The 18,388-nt window shown below is 41.4% G+C and overlaps 1 protein-coding gene across 4 annotated transcripts in view; it reads right to left on the bottom strand.

Annotated features, from left to right (window-relative positions):
- Window positions 1-1,154: 1,154 nt before the first annotated feature.
- SIN3A (SIN3 transcription regulator family member A) overlaps window positions 1,155-18,388 on the bottom strand; it is a 43,589-nt gene continuing 26,355 nt past the window's right edge. For 2 of the 4 annotated variants that reach the window (XM_019533334.1, XM_019533333.1), the window contains 10 exons: window positions 17,360-17,476; window positions 16,404-16,642; window positions 13,786-13,969; window positions 12,972-13,545; window positions 12,189-12,358; window positions 9,793-9,966; window positions 8,100-8,207; window positions 7,207-7,301; window positions 6,403-6,610; window positions 1,155-3,734 (listed from right to left, as the gene is read on the bottom strand). In XM_019533334.1, the coding sequence (XP_019388879.1) occupies window positions 3,504-3,734; window positions 6,403-6,610; window positions 7,207-7,301; window positions 8,100-8,207; window positions 9,793-9,966; window positions 12,189-12,358; window positions 12,972-13,545; window positions 13,786-13,969; window positions 16,404-16,642; window positions 17,360-17,476 (2,100 nt within the window). In that variant the 3' untranslated portion in view covers window positions 1,155-3,503. The remainder of the gene's footprint in view (window positions 3,735-6,402; window positions 6,611-7,206; window positions 7,302-8,099; window positions 8,208-9,792; window positions 9,967-12,188; window positions 12,359-12,971; window positions 13,546-13,785; window positions 13,970-16,403; window positions 16,643-17,359; window positions 17,477-18,388) is intronic. The other 2 variants (XM_019533335.1, XM_019533336.1) reach the window with 2 other exon arrangements.

The following is an 18,388-nucleotide window of genomic DNA, read 5'->3' on the forward strand; positions in this document are numbered from 1 at the left end:
AACTACTGAATCATACATTCCCATTTGGACTAAAAATATTCAGTGTTTATGTGAAAGACCCACATTTGGAAGCATTGGATGCAGGTGTGAGCACCAAGCTAGGGAACCAAAGCTTCCTTATTTAATAGCTAAGCTACTTGCAGGAAATCAAGGCCAGGTCTACACTACAGACCACTTCCAACATAACTATCAGTCAAGGCTGCAGTTCCTTGACAGATGTAGATTTATCAGATGAATTCCCTTATAGTTTAGAAGAACTGGCTTTGCTCACTGAGGTAGTTTAGCTATACTTGTACGAAGTGCAGCTTTGCTGGAATAGGAACTAGGAGTGCTTTAATGGTACAATATACTAGGATAGCATGCTCTTATAATACTTACAGCCTGAGATCACAATTCTTGTTGACATTTCCTCCTGATGGTTATATGGTATTACCCAATTTCCTAGAGCTACCAAGGATACAACAATACTGCTCCCCCCACCTCAACAGCTTGAGTACTGCTTGAAACTTGTATGACTAATGACATCCTGGTTGGGTCAAAGCCAAAATTCACTATGAATTCCCCACAACTCTGTGGGAGGGTAAAGTATAAGAACTCACTGTCTCTAGACACCACAGTGTTGCAAGTGCTGTGACATTAAAGCATTTAATTTCCAGAAAGAAGATGGAGATTGCTTAAAAATCAGCACAGGGAATCCAGATACAATATCCTAACAAGTAAAACATCTATTGCCTGACACTGATCATCTGCACTCCAAATGTACATCCAATTCTCTCAACTGCTGGTCCTAAAGAGGCAGTTCTGCAAACCGTCTCTTCCCTTTGCCCCCTTTCCCTGAGGAGCGTGTTGACATTTCATTGTGTAGGATCAGGAAGGAAGAACAATCTGTACACAATGATTAGCCCTGATATTTTAATGGAAATACTGCACTACAGTCAAGTTTACAACATTTGTATAGAAATCATCACATGGATAGGTGGCCAAGGATCACATTACAGAATACAAAAAGCAATTTAAAATAAAAAGAAATCTTTGCTATTGTACAGGCTGGGATTGGAGCTTGGAGCTCGGATGTCAGACATCGGGAGGGATGAAAGCCATTTGTGAAAACCCTGCTGCAGGAGGATGACGACTCCCCATGGTTGGTTGGTTGGTTTTTTCTCCTGGGCACCTTTGACAGCAGGAATCCCGCCATGTTAACCCCATTCCGCTCAAATGACATGCAGGCACAGACTCTTGGGACAACACACCCACAAAGCAGCAGCAGCTGTTACTTCCAAGCTGGCAAAAGTCATCCAGACTTCCACTTCCAGATCAGCTTTAACATACATAGAAAAGAAACACCCAAGGGTGGGGGAGGTAGGGTGAGGAGCATGTGTCAAACCTTTGAAATGGAAGAGGACACAAGAGAACCCCCCTTCCTATCTGAATACAGTGAAAGGAGGAGAAACTGGACAGGTAACTTATTGCTGGCAAACTCTGAATACTCCCTGGTGGGCTCTTTACTCTCTTTTCCTCTCTCCATAGGAGGCTTCCATTCATCACCGTGGCTGGAACCACTCTCCGTACATTGGCTGCCAATGACTAGTGACCCCTCTAGGCCATGCACTTTTGCCTTTCTGCTCCCCAACAGGCTTCAAGATTTGGAGGTATTCCCCTTCTCCAAACCTTTTGCACCCTGCTCCTCTCCATCTCTCTGCCCGAGGAAAGAACTCAGTTTCCAGAGGAGACAAGCATCCGTCTCAAAATCCCCGTGCAGATTTAATAAGTAGACTTCTGAAAAGTGCAAAGCTGCTTTTGTGGCTCTGCAGCTGGGAGGGTGGAAGCAGTCTGGGCACTACAACTCCTGGCAGCATCACTTTGTGCAAGGAAAGGACACTTTCTCCGAGGAGGCGAGACAGTGCAGCTGTGTCTGTCGTGGCTTACAAAGTCCATGCTGACTTCTTTTAAAATCTGATTCGTCCACTGTTTAAATATCTGCCAGCACTAAACTTCTATACTTAAAAAAATATATATCCCATTTGAGGATTTCACTAGTGAAATGCACCAAAAAGCCCACCCATATGCCCTTCTCTCGTACACACGCACACTCACACACAAAGCAGCTTTATCAAATACTGGTTTGGTACTTAGGATGTTTTTCTCTAATACTGAGAGGGAAAAATACATAAGCACAATCAATCCCAGCTAAGTAGCTCAGTAACACTTCCCAAAAGTGAAGATCCTTGGAGCTGGAAGACAAGGTGGATAAAAATTACCCACCAGAAAAAAAATTTAAAAAATTAAAAGTTATATAATATATATTTATATATCTTAACAGGCTGCTTATTACCTGGTCACATCATCCACGAGCCACACACGTTGCTTCTGCTTTTTCCCTTCAGATTGTAAAGCCAATAATAAAAGTGGTCAAATATCTCCCTCTCTCATGCCCTCCCACCCGCACAAACTGCATGCTGCATGGTGCCTTTCAGAACAGGAACAGGGCTGTGGGTGAGCGAGTTGTCTTCCTCAAGTAAGAACAAAGATGTATTTTTATTTACAAAAAAAGAAAAGAAAAAAGTTTTCACACAAAAGCACTACAATGATAACTCCCTTTGGTAAAAAGTGTAATAAATGTCTTCATAGGTCTGTCTGTAGGTACTAAGTCTCAAGCCACCTGGTACTATGGTACACAAGAAGCTAGTACAGTTATGCTAGCACATCAAGCATACTTTCTTTAATAAAAAACAAAAAAAATTGACAATATGTACATTTATTTACAAAAAAGGAAGGGGAACATGTTAAAATTGTGTTGTTTCTCTCGTGTGTGTATACATGTGTGTGAACAGCTGGTGCATGGCACTAGGAGAGACTAGTAAACAAGCAGGTACAAAAACAGTTCCACTGGCACTAGAAAGGACAGACCAATCTGAACTGGTTAAGTCAGGAGTCCAGCATGGGAAGGAGTAGAGGGAAGGTGAAGGAGGCGGCAAGTGGTAGCTCCATGAGGTGGCTTTTGGCAGCTGGATTGCAGGGGTGATGACCCTGCGTGAGATCCTAGCAAACCTGCTGCAGCGTAACAGGAAAATCCAGTTGCGACAGGCACCTCTGGGTTTCATGACACTTCTGAGCATGTAACTTAAATGCACTGATCCGATCAGGATATGGATGGTATCCCGTTTTCTTCCCTTGACATTCAAGCCATTGGAGAAATCAGGTCTCAACACTGCTGGTGTGTACAAGCTAGTTGTGTTTCTCTAGGATTGCTCAGTTCCAAGAAGGGTCCTTCTCTCCACAGTGCATGCTGAAGTCAAAGGCCTGTGGGTAACAGTTCCAGCACGTTTGTAGGGATCCACATTCCTAAAGAGAATCCTGCTGGTGACAGGTTGTACCAGCTGCGCACTAGTCAAGTAGCCATGTTACGGAGATACACAGTGAAGGGAGAAAGGCATCTTCCTCATTTCCTTGATGCGCGCACACACACACACTCACACTCTGTGATCTTCCCTAGCCCAGGGAGCTTATGGTGTCTTGAATATTGTGCCGTATTTGACGCGGTACTTGTTAATGCTCACAAAGTGCAGGGTCTCTGTATCACAGGTGGTGGTACATGGCACCAAGCCTTCCAACCCTTCTCCCATTAGCCACTTGTTTGTTTCAGCTGCCATTTCACGGGTCACATGTTCCTTGGTCCATTTGTCCACCCAGGCCTGGAATCTCTGGTGCAGCCGCTTGCTCACTCTTTCATGGGACTAAAGAAATTGAAAGAGACATTAAGAAAAGGCTACAGATCATTACATGCTTAGAGTGAACTACAGCAACTTCCTGGGCTAAAGGACTTAGGGAGCTCTTTTCTCTCTGGGGGAAACTTGGAATGCACACACTGTTCCTTGGTGGTTAAAGAAGATAGTGCTGATGGCTTCCAGACACAGCCCTCTTTATCAATGGAAGAGAAAAAAGCCTAATCTAGGTCTAAAAAGTCAAGCACTGGTGAAAGCTAAAGCCAGGAAGACTAAATTCCACAATGTTTATAAAACTGCTACACAACTCTGCCACTTGGTATTTTCTACATATTTTCTGGAATAGCTAGACCACCCAATTAAAGGTTCAGATCTATGAACAAAGACAGTGGAAAATAAATTATACCAAATATTAGGTAGAATTAACTCTAAAGATTATTTTTGTTGTCAGTTTTCTAATATGAGCACTTAGATCCTACTTCCCTAACCATGTCCAATGCTAAGCTTTTCATGTAATTTCTGTTTAATAAATGTCAAATGAGGCAAAACGGTGGTCTTCCTTAAAATAAGAACGTTGATAAAAAAAAATTATAGAAACCAGGATGGACTGATTTAGAATCAGTAAGATGGACGTCACTCATTTTAAAAATCAACAAGCAGGGAACCTTTATTTAAATCATAATTTTCACCTGTATTTTTTTTTTTAAGTTATTTTCCTAAGAAAGAATAATTTTCAATGTCTAGCAGCTATTACAGCTAGTAGGTTTTGTGATTAATTAGAACTTTGAACTGAAAATTAGTATACATTTTATCCTGGTTAGGAAAAAGAAAACTACCTTCAAATGCTACTTTTATAAAATAAAGCTGTTTCATATACATTCTGAGTCTCACATTTTTTAATGATACTGAAAACAACAAATGACATTTCTTATTTACTAGATACTATTTTTACTTCCAATCTGTTTTGAAAAGAATTTGGATGGAATTGTAATAACTATGCATGAAAGCAGCATTTTAAAGTGTTTGTCAGACAACCAAAATGACCATAAAGATACTGGATACATAAGAAACGTGTCTCAAAACTTGCTTCGTATTTTGAACCAATCTGTTAAACAAGGAAAGTATTATCTGCAGTTAGTGAACTGAACCGATTGTTCCTGGTCACCATGTTCTTCAGATCTCATCCTTTCACACCTCATTTTTATTCATAGATTGGAAGAGGAAAACAAGCCTTCCTGCTTTTTCAGTTCCCAACTGATTTCTCTGCTTTGAATGAGCTAGTCATTGAATTGAACTGGGTGAAAAAATTACAATGAAGGAAATATTCTCTCTGCTCCAGCAGAAAAGGGTACTGCTGACACAAGCTGGTTCAGCACTTCAACAGATTCTGGTTCCAGGTGCTTAGCCAGGGACTTCTACCACATCAGTAGTTAGACTCTAAAAATTCTGCAGCCGACACATATTACTTAATGTTTTAAGTGCTGTCATCATTTTGACAGAACCTGTGTTTAGGACTAAAATTACATTTTTAAGTAGATGCGTCTTCTAATACAGTTTTCATTTAAAGTTAAATGTAAAAAAAAAAAAGGATTATTAACTTATCCATTTTATCTACCCTGATATAAATATTCTAACGTGATGGGAAATCAACAATTTTAACCAGATCTAACTTTAAAAAAATTGGAACACTAAACCAATTGTCTTTAGCCTTTGATGTGTTACAGTCTCAGTGAAGAAGCAAGGTGAAGTCAAATATTTATAATTTAGTACATTACAGGAGAAGAAGAGAAGTAGCCTCCTGTCAACCTCTCATAGCTTATGAGGGGCTGAAAAGTTTGAACTCTTCACACCCCACATCCAAAGTTTAGTTTTGGACTGAACAAAAAACCCACAGCCCTGCTGAGTAATTTAATAAAGGATTACTGGGAAGTGCAACTCTCATTTAAAAATGGGTCATTCCTAGAAACTCCTATACATGTTGCCATAGTCTGGCTATTCTGTTGGCCTATGAATTTCTGAGACCGGAACACACACATTGGATGTTCTGTAATTGTGACCTCACTTCATCTATCCTTGCCACAAATCCAGCATGTTGGAGCAGTGTGCATATACCTTTGCAGTGCACTTTTATGTGGCAGCAACCCTAGGACTCCTGCTCTCAGTGACTATGAGGATGAGACAGTGGATGTGGTTGGGGGGAGCTGAGTCAGAACAGAGGCACTTGAATTCATTGCACTCTGTATGCTCCCTCTTTGGGGAAGCCCTAGAGATCATGTGCTCTTACTAGTGATTAAGTGGTCACAAAACAAACCCTCCCTAAAAATAAAAAAATAAAAAAGGAAGTAACCTATGGAAGGTGCCCCTAAGCAAGGAACCTGAAAGCTAAGGCCCCTAACAACTTCCCTATGAATTATATCTATCTGGAGAAAGGAGGGTGTTGAGAGATAGGAGAATAGCATAAGGGTTACATCTCAAAGATATTCAGAGAATCTTTACAGCCCCCTAGGAAGACTAAACCAATAGTGTATAATCCTCATGGGGACAGACTGCTACATGGCACAGAACAAGAGCCCAGTGGACACTTTATCTGAGTCTTGCCAGCTGCCTTTTGAGAGCAAAAGTTCCAGGGGGAAAAAAAAAAACACTGGCTGCTCTTCTCATTCTTTTGGCTTCTTCCTACCTGCTGAGCACGCAGCAGAGCGGTCCTCCTGTACATGTAATCCTCCGATTTGATCACGTACACCATCTTATAGGAGTTCAGTTTGAATTTACACTCCAGCTTGTCCAAGCTTTCCACATTCTCCATGGACTTCTTACTGTTTCCCTCCTTCCCTTCCTTCTCCTGCTGCTCCCGACCACGCTGACACTTACGGATCCGCCTCAGATTCCTGTAAACCAGAGAATCCCACCTGGAATTAGTGCTTTCCCTCTACAACTAGGCTGGATGTATCTGGGGGTGGTAAAGTAGTTCTGCACCCACCCTTTAAATAACACAAACTATAGCTTGGGGAGGAACTGCCACAACTATTTAGGCGTATGTGCCTACGAGTCAGCCTGCTCGTCCCCCTTCTTACAGAAACTGAAAGTCTGTCAAGGCTACTTTATAGCCATCTCCCTGCACATGAAATGCACTGACTCAGCACCTTCTGTGGTCCAGTGGAGGGCTACTGTAAGCCAAGGCAAGACTGCCAAGAAAGGGTTGGTGATTCCCCAACACCTCTCAGCTCCCTGCTATTTGCAGACTATGCCATCTCTAAGTCACTGGAGAGCAGGAGCCCAGGGTGGACTTGCAGGGTTTTGAAATGAACAGCAGGCCAATACCTCTACCCAGCACTGCCAGGGCTATTGGATTCTAAAGTGGTGTAGTACTAACGCACAAAAGACTGAAATATTTATCGCTGATCAAGGAAGATTTCTCCTCCCTTTACTGTCATGGGGACTTGTGGCCCATATTAGGGTTCACAGCCATAGCTAGCTCACTTACCTCGGCAGGAAGACTGGCTTCTGTGCCAGGTGTTCCCGAAGCTCAGGGGAGGTAGAATCAGAGTTGACGTACCGCTCTACATAATCTGACCAGCGCTGAAAGAGGGAGACAGAACATGCAATTAGCTAACACCTTCTAAACTGAGGCACTGAAACTGAAACCTGAAAAAGGTTATGCTACAAATCTTTGAAGACTTCATGTGTTCCACCCCCACCCGACTTAGCATCCCTGCAAGGCATAATACAGACATTTACTATTTTAGTTATCCATTTTAAAAATAAGCTAGTAAGTACTTTTTAGCCCAAATGTCTGGAGTTCTTGGTCTTAGAGGACACTTCTGTTTGGCAAGAGGCAGGTCACACGCCCATGGCATCTGGAACATCTGACAGCTCACCCAATACAGTACACTATTTAGATATACAACTTCAGGACTGCAAAGGCTAAGCATATACCCAAATTGAATGTAAACAACGTTCATGAACCATAATAACTTTTATTGAACTATCTGCACTTCATTAAGGCACATTACCTTATTTCTCACCAGTGCCTTACAAGGCCTCTAATAACAGCCTTGACAATGACAAGGTCTAGACAGTCCAAAGTTACTTGAAGAGCTTTGAAATTAACTGTTTGTTAAACTTCCATGTCACCAGCAATGCAGTTAAAGTGGAGCACAAACTAGTTAGTGGGGCTTAGGAGTTCCTATGCAGCAAGCACAGTTTATGCACTAAACATATTCAGATGTTTCATTTGTTGCAATATAAGCAATAAACAAAAAAAGTCAGCATTATGTAGGTAAGCAAATTATTCACATATCCAATATACATATAAATCAGAGTACAGTATAAAAGCATTTCCAGAAGCAGCCAAAACTCTGAAGAATCTGTTCTTACCTCTGCCTCTCTTACCTCCGCCTCCACAGGGTCATCCGAGTTCTCTTCTTCTGTGTCCAGAAGCTCAATGGTTAACTGGACTTGACCTCTACTCTGAATGAACATGAGCTAAAAAGCAAAATACCAAATGGAATTTAGAGACCTTCAAACAACCTCCTTCCCAGTCAGAATGAGAGAGAGAGAAAGAAATTAAAAATTAATTTCATGTAATGATCCGACATAACACCAAAGCTCTAGCAGGATGGGAGGCAAAGAGAATGTTCGCCATGAGTTACACAACCAGAATACAGAAATGTAGAAGCAGATCTGATGAGCAGAGAAGTTCCAGCTTGCTAAGGGGCCCATCTAAGAGCAGGTAAAAACAAGAACATAAGGATAAAGACATTTTCTATGTATACCAGCAAAAGAGAGCTGCTATAGCCAGAGCACCATGACACAGAGTGATTTACAAGGAAAACTTAATAGCTGCAATAAAAGGCAGGCAAGAAAGCTGCTTCATTTTGGTACTGGCAATTCAATACAAAAATTCACTCAGCTCAACCATTAACATTAGTTTCAAATTAGGAAGCTTATACAGGCAGACCATTATGTTAGACAGCTTTTAGAAGGCATATTACTATCCAATCAAGCCCTGTAGTTTTAATTCTTTACCTCTTAGCTTATTTTGAAGCTCTCAGTAAGAGCAAGAGATAGTCCAAAATAACAGAAGCCTTGATCAATTAATTTTACTAGCTAAGGGTGGCTCTGACCATTTCCTAGTTCACAGTAATGAGAAGTATGGATTTTTAAAATGATGCATCAGATATATTTAGTGCAGTCAGCAAATAAAAATGTAGTGCATAGTTAGTACATAATAGCCAGAGATTCCATGCTACAAAGGGTGAGGTAGAGAAAAAAATTGGAAAGCTTTTCTGACCCAGAAAAAGATTAAAATCATAGCAAAAATGATACATCGGTGTGAGACTGAGGTACCGTGAAATACAAGGAAAATTCTGTTTTATTCAGGATCCATATTTGTCCTCAATCTGTCTTTTAAGGGTCTTGGTTCTAAAAAAAAATCCTATAGGAAGTGTTAATACTGTCTCTGTGTGCAAGTTCTACACTATTTGTTTGCATTAACACAGGTCCTACCAAGGATTGAATAAATAGTGCCATAGTGGGTCAGAACAACGGTCCATCTAGCCCAGTATCCTCGTCTCTGTCAGAAGCATAAGTGGTTGCTAACGGGAAAGCAACGTACCAGACAGATCTAGAGTGATCTATCCTCTATCCGTTACCCTCCCTGGTGTCCACCATTACTGGTTTAGACATGCCAAAGGAAACATCAGCAACTGTTCCATTCACAGCTATCAATGAATCTATCTAGTCCCTTTTTGAAGCTGGCTGCTATCTGCCTCTACCACCTTGTGTGGCAATAAATTTCACAAGTTAACTACATGTGTAAAACAGTTACTAGTACCTCTCTAAGGAGATTCTCTGAAGTTGTAACAATCTATAATGGGCCACAAAGATTTCCCTGTAACATTCTACAAGAACTTCAGAGAAGGCAAATGTCCATAGGTCTTTGGGATATTTGGATCCTTTGCTCCTTTCTTATGAGGACATTGTAATCACCACTCCTTTCTTATGACACCTATCAGGGATTCCTCCCCTATGAATCAGTGAAGACACTGAAGGTCATAGTAATTCTTACCTTGAAACAGTTCTCATCAGACATAAGCTGCTCTGCTTTGCGTTGGTATGTAGCCTCCAAAAGGGTGCGAGAGGATTGTGTGGTCAGCAGACCTCCAGTAGCTCCATTGTTATTCTCAGACAGGTAAAGATCTGTCACCTGCACACAGATCTCATCACTAACTATGTGCTGGAGCTGTGAATATGAAAAACATGGAAGACTATTAGGGAAAAGAGTTTTAAAAATACCGGACAACAAATGCCTCTGGATTTGGTACACTGCCTACCACCAAACTCCCACACGGGTGTGGGGGAGGCCTCACATAATTTATAGTCTGGATGCCCTGTCTTTCACAGTCAGGGTTTAGAAGAAAATAGAACACTAAGAATATTTTTTAATTGATACCATACATAAAAGTTTTAAAGTCTGACATCAAAGGAAACTAATAAACAGAGCTGAACTTTCATCACTTCATTTTTCTGCATTTTTGTAAGCAGACTTTTATATGTAAATACTCTAGAGTCACAAATGACATGTGGGAAGCCACGTTGGATCTCCTGAAACATGCGGTGACAGTCATTTGCAGATTTTCCACCCTACACACTATGCAATCCTGTACTGGCTGAAGGATTCCACATGTTCATCAGCATATATAACAGGAAAGCACACGCTTAATTCCTACTTTGGACTACTGTTTGCTCAGAGTTTTTAGCTAAAATATCCAACAAAACAGGACAAAGTTATAGACTTACTAACCTTTTTCTACTGTGTAGTAATCACTACAGCTATTAGGAATGTGTCCTTTAAAATAAGTACTAGAAAGTTGCTATGGGGGAGGTACAAACTAGATGGCAGGGAGCGAATCCAGGCTGATTTGGACAGGCTGGGGAATGGCTGAACAGAATAGGATGCTGTTTAACAAGGACAAGTGTCATGTGTTGCACCTGGGGAGGAAGAATCATCAATAATCCTACAGCCTGCAAGGTACCACTAAGTAGCACAACTGTGGAAAGGGATCTCAGAGTCGTAGTTGACTCCAAAATGAACACGACTTACCAGTATGAGGAGGTAACAAGTAAAGCTAACCGCACCCTGTCATGCATAAGTAGGTGCATCACAAACAGGTCTAGGGAGGTGATACTTCCCCTTTATGTGGCATTGGTTAGGCCGTAGCTGGAGTACTGCCTTCCGTTTTGGGCGCCACGCTTCAGGAGGGATATGGATGGCCTGGAGTGGGTTCAGAGGAGGGCCATTCATCTGGTTAAGGCTTACAGAAAAAACCTTATGTGGACCAATTGGAAGACCTGAATCTCTTCAGCCTCCGCAAGAGGAGGCCGAGAGGTGATTTCATGGCCACCTACAAACTCATCGGGGGGGCGGGGGGAGAACAGCAGCAAGAAATAGGGGATACAATGTTTACCAGGGTGCCTGTTGGGTAACTAGAAATAATGGCCACAAACTGGAAGAGAGCAAATTCAGACTGGACATCAGGAAAAAATTCTTTATAGTGAGGGTTGTCAAAATATGGAATAAGCTTCCAAGGGAGGTGGTGCTATCCCCTTCCTTGGAGGTGTTTAAAAGGAGATTGGACAGACACTTGGCTGGAGTCACCTGATCCCAGTACCCATTCCTGCCCAGAACAGGGGGTCAGACTCGATCTAATAAGTCCCTTCTGACCCTAACATCTATGAAACTATGAAATAATTACCCTATAAATATCATCTAACAAGTTGTCATTTTATATAACCGATATGAAGGAAAGGTGCAGAGCACAGAGTTATGCAGCGTGTAACCCAATAGGAAGGGCTTGCTAATCATCTGAAGGTGGCTGGTTGGAGGAATTAAAAAGTCAAGTGCTAACTAATTAGGTCCCAGTTTAAAATCAAGCATTAGCTGCCTTTTCAATCCATTCTGTGTCAAAACAGACATTGATAAATTGTTTTTTACTTTAATTTTCACCAAACCAGGACCTAACCAGCCATTTTTAGATCAAAACTATTTTTATACAAGTTTTGCATTGCCTTTCCAAGTTTTTTTTAAACAAATGGCAATATTTCGTTTGTACATTCAGCGTATCAACTTCTTTTGAAAAGGCAAAGCAAGCTCAGAGGAATGATATATGCATCTTTGAAGAAACTGAAGAGAACAGATAAAGCACCACAGGTACCCAAGGGCAGGATATACCTGTAAACACCTTGAAATATTGATCTGTTTAAATACATTGTAACTTACCCTTTTTGTTATAACCCTTGAAGAGCTAAATGGGGAAATGCCCACTGTCCCTCACCTAGCTTAAAACATCTAAGTAGATACAACATTCTCAAAATTCTCTGTAATCATGAAGAATGCCCTCTCTTATAGGAAAGTCCAATCCCACCCACTCTCTTTGTACCCCAGGAATATATAATACAGGTCACCTGTCTAACAATGCTTTGGATTAGCTTGTCCATGGTAAAGGCGATGTAGGCATGAATAGTGAACATCTCACGCAGTGAGTCCTCATACTGAGATGAGTCCATGTTGCCATCTAGCAGATTCCGCACCATGTCCAGAAAAGCTGGGTAGTAATCCTCGACATCAATATCCACTACAGGGAGAGAGCACGCAAGATGAAACATATTCCAACTCACCTGGGAAGGGCTGTTCCTACAGGCCTACTCTGACTTCTAGGAATGATAGGGCCATATGTCTAGGGCCTCAGTCTTAGTTTGACCAGACAAGCCTGTGAACAACCAGAACAATCTACAAAGGAGGAACAGAACTGCCAAATATTCAAAATGATTCCTTTTAAAAGAAAGTTACTGACAATTTTGTCACCAGTTCTCTGCGCTGACCTCCTCTGAGGCCTCTTCTATAGTAACTCTCCAAAACAGGAGGTTCTCTCCTCAAAAAGCATTAAGCATATGTAGAGCAATGACTTCATTACAGCTATAGCTTGTGTGAACAACCTGTGGCTCTAATGAAGTCCTTACTACACATATTCCTTCTTTTGGAATTTCAGTAGTGACTAGAGGCTTCAACAGGTATTCAGGCCCACTGCGTTAGATGCTGTACAAGTACACAAGAGGCCATCCCTGCTTCAATGGGTTTAGTTTTAGCAGATTCTCCAAAGCCCTAGGAGACTGCTTAAACTTCACAACCACCATAATTCCTGCCCCAGCATCCCTTCCCCCACAAACCTATGCAAGAAGTGTGCTTACTGGGCTCCTTTAGTCGCAGCTGGATGGCAGGGCTGTCACTCTTGTCTCGTTTTATGCCTAGCACTTCCCGCTCCCACTCCCTTTCCCGGTTCTCTTCTTCAATTTGCCGCTCAGCTTGGGTGCAAATCCTCAGCAGCCGTAAGCACAGGATCTGATGCAGCCGCATGAATATGTACCAGTTGTTGTTGACGTAGAAGAGGTTGTACACCTCATCCATGCCCCGCAGCTTCTGAGCCGTCGTGTTGTTGAACATCAGTTTGGTTTTTGGAGGACTGCCACCAACACCATTGTGCTTTTTCGCAGCCCCTGTGGCTTCATCCACATCCATTTCCTCCTCCTCCTCCTCCTCCACATCTGAGAGCTCACCTCGCTGAGCAAACAGCAGGTCTGGAATGAAGTGATACATGATCTGCTTGATTTTGTATTTGTCCTCTTTCTGGATTCCTGTCTGCCGTTTTACATGGTGGATGATGAGGGAGGCAGCATCCTCCAAGATTTGCTTGTCTTCATAGGCCAGTGATAGGTGCGGGCCTGTGGGTACTCCGGCATTGTCTTCTGAAGCTTGTTCTTGCCTCTGAGGTAGAAAGTGCAAACAAACAGCATGAGTCATTTTCATACAAGCAATTTATCATGTTTCCACAAGCTTTTTGAAAAGCTTTTCCAAGGAGCTAGATTTCTTCTCTCATTACAATCCTTAGCCCGACTCTACCTACCCCAAGCAAACAAAAGCTGAGTCTGTAGAGAAGGGTTGAAAGTAACTGTTCAGAGCACAGGCAGTTGAAAGAAGGAGACTATCAGGTAATCATTGCCTTACCTCATCATAGATGCTCTCAATCTCATTGAGGAGACTCTTTGACCTCAGGACCTTGGTGTCGTTCTGTTTGAAGTTGATGCCCTGGTGATCCAATGATTTCAGGTAATATTTCTCATTCTGCTCCCGCCAGACTTTGTTGAATCCTCTCTGGGCTTCTCGCCACTCTTCTTCTTTCATCTTTAACCTTACAGCAAAAAATAGCAAAAATAGGAGTTAAGAAGTGCACATATACCATACTGATGAATGCTGGACCAGGACAGAGTAGGTAACAAAGAAAACAAGTCTTCCACCCAAGATCCATTATCCACTGAAACACCACCACCTCTCAGAAGCTGTGGTTGTATGACCTCGTTAACTAGGCTAAAGAGGACATTCACCCCAGCCTTTCACTATTCCATACAGCTTTACCAGAGTTCTGAGAGAGGTTCTACGTTTACTTTGATACTCCAGGATTCTACAGCCCAGAATCGAGATACAGCAGTCACAAACAGTTCTGCGGTCTTATAATCAGTTGGTCAAAAGAGTCCCAGGTATTTGAAACATGTTAGAAATAAGCACAGTGCATGAGGATTTAGCCACATGCTGAGGACTACAGAACTCTCAAGCTTCTTGCTGATTCATCTTCATATATTCCCTTTACACGATCCTTCAGACCTACAAACAACTCTGAACCGTCACCCAGCCTGTGATTAGCATTAAAGTCAGTCAACCGTCACCTCAGAACACATGCACTGTAACCATCCTCATCCTATTTAAGAGGAAAAAAAAAAAAAATCACAAGGAAAATCCTCCATAGCCTCTGCTTCCCATATGGAGCCAAACAAAAACCTCTCTCTCTCTCCTCACTGAGGATTAAAATACTGCATTTTTCATTTAGGTGAAAGATATTTTTCTGACAGACTAGAACTCTGCAAAAATGTAGGTCACTGAGCACTCCAGGTGTCTGCACACACAGATGCATCTCACATGGCAATCACTTTTCAAAACAGTATCACTGGCTCAATCTAGCTTTTATACCACAACCATCATGCAGGTGTCTGAGAGGTTCCTTCCCATAACAATTTTCTCTTGTTTCCTTATATCTAGTTCTTGGAATATATCCCTCCTCAGTAGAGTCACTCTTTTATATGAGACTGCAAAAATATAAACATATAGGTAGACTTTGTGAGGTAACAAAGTAGGAATCATCTGTGTTTAAACAATAGGATGATAATAGCAAATGGGACATTTTGATGCTTTTATAACAAATACTGACCACCTACTACTGCCCTGCTAAGAATAGTATTATTTTTGCTTCCAAATTATTAAGAGTACAACAGATAGCAAAAGTACAGAGCACTGTGATTCCAGCAAAACAGTGCTGTAGCATCTTGCTGTGTAAAACCAGAAATGGCCAGGATGACAGCAGATATGAAGGTTACTTTATACTCACTCACAGATCACACTCTTCAGCTACTGTAGTTGGAATATTCAGCACTTACTTCACTGAATAGCTCAGTGCACGTGTTTTCCTTTACAACTTCCTTATCCAACTCACTGAGGACAGTAAAGGAAGAGGAACTCGGTGGCATGTCATGTCCAAAAGCGAGTGGCATGCAAAACCACTAGGGGGCTTAGTTCTTATTCTGTTCTACTCTCACTGTCCTTTAGCATGCAACATAAAACCCAGAGAAATTTGGAAAGTCTGGTATTCAGGGTTGGAGACATGGGTGCTAGTCCTGCACAGATGGTACTAGAGAACAGGTTTAGACATACTGCCTTTCATTTTCACTAACTGGCCCTTTGTTCATGAAAAGAGATACAGGGACATGGGACATGTTTTTGTACAGTTCTGTAAAACCAACTTTTGTATAGCCTCCCAAACCTATAATTTAAATACCAGTGATCACATCTCATATCAGTCTTTCCTTGCTGATCTCTGAGCCCAGTTCTATTACCACTATGCCTTTCTTGCAATAGGCTGACCAGAATTGGAGATTTTCTTCTGTTCCATTCCTTTAGCATCATTGATCTCTGCAATGTTTTCAGGATAACTTTATGGACCACATTTTTCCTCCCACAGAAAACTGTGCTTCTACCTGTAGCTTACAAGCAACAGGTCAGCAACTTTCAATATAAGAATTTTACAACGCAGGTTCTGACAAATAGGTAGCTGAAGACACCTATTATGACTGGTCCAATTAATCATCCCTGATTCTACCCTCAATATTGTATTTAGACCCTTTCACCAACCAGGAACTGGTAACTTTGACTTGAAATCTACTTCCAACACAGACTATCATTTGAGTCCCTGATCACTTTCAGAGATTAAATGCGTTACGGGTCCAACTCAGTCCTGCCGATCTCATAGAAGCTGTCCTCATCAGAATAAAACGCAACTCCAGGATTGCAAAGGTTCTTGCACTTTCAGTGTGGTTGGTGTCATTTTTGCTTTCATATTTCTAATTGGTCATTATGAAATTACTATAACATTAGAAGTATCAGCACTCTGCAGATTGCCCCAAAGAGGCTGAGGTCCTGAAAAACAGAAACTATATGTTCTTACAAGTTTGAATAGTGCCTGGCCTGTTGTGAGCTTTACTAGAACACAAGTATGTATGCCAGGATGCAGGAAGTACCTTTTCAGCACAATGGGAACTGCAACAGATGGATTCTTTCTCAGCCCATCTATGATGTCAGCCGCCTTGTCAGCATATATCCTCTGCAGGGCCTTGCGGTGGATCACCTCTGACGTGCCACCTAAAGTGTTGTCCAACCGGAATTTAGCTTGCTCCTCAGCAGACAAGCGAGAGAGTTTCTTCTGGATTGCCTCTAGGACTCTGATTGTTGCCAAGTTGGTCTCCAAGACAACATCCAACTGAAAGATAAGGCACATTACTCTATGAAAACCAACGTTTAAGGGATAGGAATTCTTGAGTACTATGAATTCAAAACAAGGCAAATTCAAAGCAATGGTTTAATATTTCTGTACTTGGTTGTTCTAACCTAGTTGTATTGCATGTTTTCTATATAATACTGCATCTCTCCACAAGAAGTTGAAGACTATCAAAATGATACCTTTAGGAAATAAAAGACATTTTTTGTGTGGGTAGCACACAATTGACAGTTACACTACAAAAGGATGCAACAAACCTTAGCACACAGAAATAATTGCTGTACTGACTTTCACTCCAAGTAGTTGTCAATCATTTAACACTTCCACTGCAACAGTTTTCAAATTATTAAACACAGAAACTTAAATTCTTATGTACTATGTGGGTAGTAAATGGTAAAAAACATTAATGGTAAAAAACACTGACAGTCAAGACTTTCATTTGCAATGACCTGAGCAGAAGAGTGGTGACAAAGCTATTAAGCTAAAAATCAGTGGGTAGGAGGTAGACGGTTGATCAGAAGTCATTCACATTTTACTTTTTGTATTTGAAAGGGTGGGTAGGGCTTAATTAGAAGCCATGTAAAAACCTATCCTCCAGAAGACCAGATTCTAAGCAGCAACATTTAAGCAGTAATTGTGTCCATATGGCTCACTAGTTCACAGAACTCCAAACTTCAAGAAATGGAGAAGAATATCTACCTCAAAACGCTCATCTTCACATCTGTAGATGTGTTCTTCATATTGTGTTTTCTTGGAGCTAACAAAGGTGGAATCTTCAGACCATGAAGGGAAGGAGACCCAAGTATCATTCAAAACCTGGGAACAAAGGAGGCAAGGTGAATGACAGTTTTTCTCTAAGGCATCATAGAAGACAGATACCCAAATTTCTATTACCTCATTCCTAAGTTTAAGGCACCTAGATTCTTTACAGCCATTTACTGCCTCTTTCTTGGTAAAGAGGCTGCTCTCTGCATAAAGGAACCCCTTAAGAAGGATTCTCAAACAAGGTGCTAGAGCAGCTTGAAGTGCCATGAGAGTCTATTAAGGATGCTGTGCGGTGCCCCACTACATTAGGTGTGCTAACACCTATACACAATTCACAAGATAACTCATAGATTTTAAGTTGTAACCTATAGCATCAAAAACATTCTGATAGTCAGTGGCCTCTCTGAGTTCTTTGCAACAGAAGAATTGCTTTATTATTTTTCTGTAATCAAGAAAAAGTTAAAACTAAAAAGCTGGCATTTTCCAAGGGCTGCCTTAAGTATAAAAAGGTTGAGAACCACTGTCCTATGGGTCCTCAGGAAGGTTGGAGATCTCTCTTCTCTCAAGGGAAGTTGAAGAGAAAGATCAAATAATCCTTTTAATATACTGGCTGTGGATTTATTTGGCTGGCTGAAATAAATCCACTAGATATACAACTGTTTAATGATGCTAGGCAGTTACCATGTTATGGTAAGTATAATTCATTGTTAGAAACCCGATGGCTTTTTTTCTATTTAAAAAATGCCACCCCCCCCAAACAAAAGTGTAGTTAGAAACTGAAAAATCAGCCCAAGATGCTGAAATAAAAATTTAAAACTCTATCTGATGACAAGCTCCTGCAGCTTCTACAAACACAAACAGAAACAGTTTTTCCCCCCCAAGCCCCTGAAAACCAGGCTACTAAGGCTGTGCAAAGGTTCAGTTGCTCATTCAATTCGGAGGAGATTCAGCCCAATTCGGCAG

This window comes from Crocodylus porosus, unplaced genomic scaffold, assembly GCF_001723895.1.
Source record: "Crocodylus porosus isolate Cpor-Errol unplaced genomic scaffold, CroPor_comp1, whole genome shotgun sequence".
NCBI lineage: Eukaryota > Metazoa > Chordata > Crocodylia > Crocodylidae > Crocodylus > Crocodylus porosus.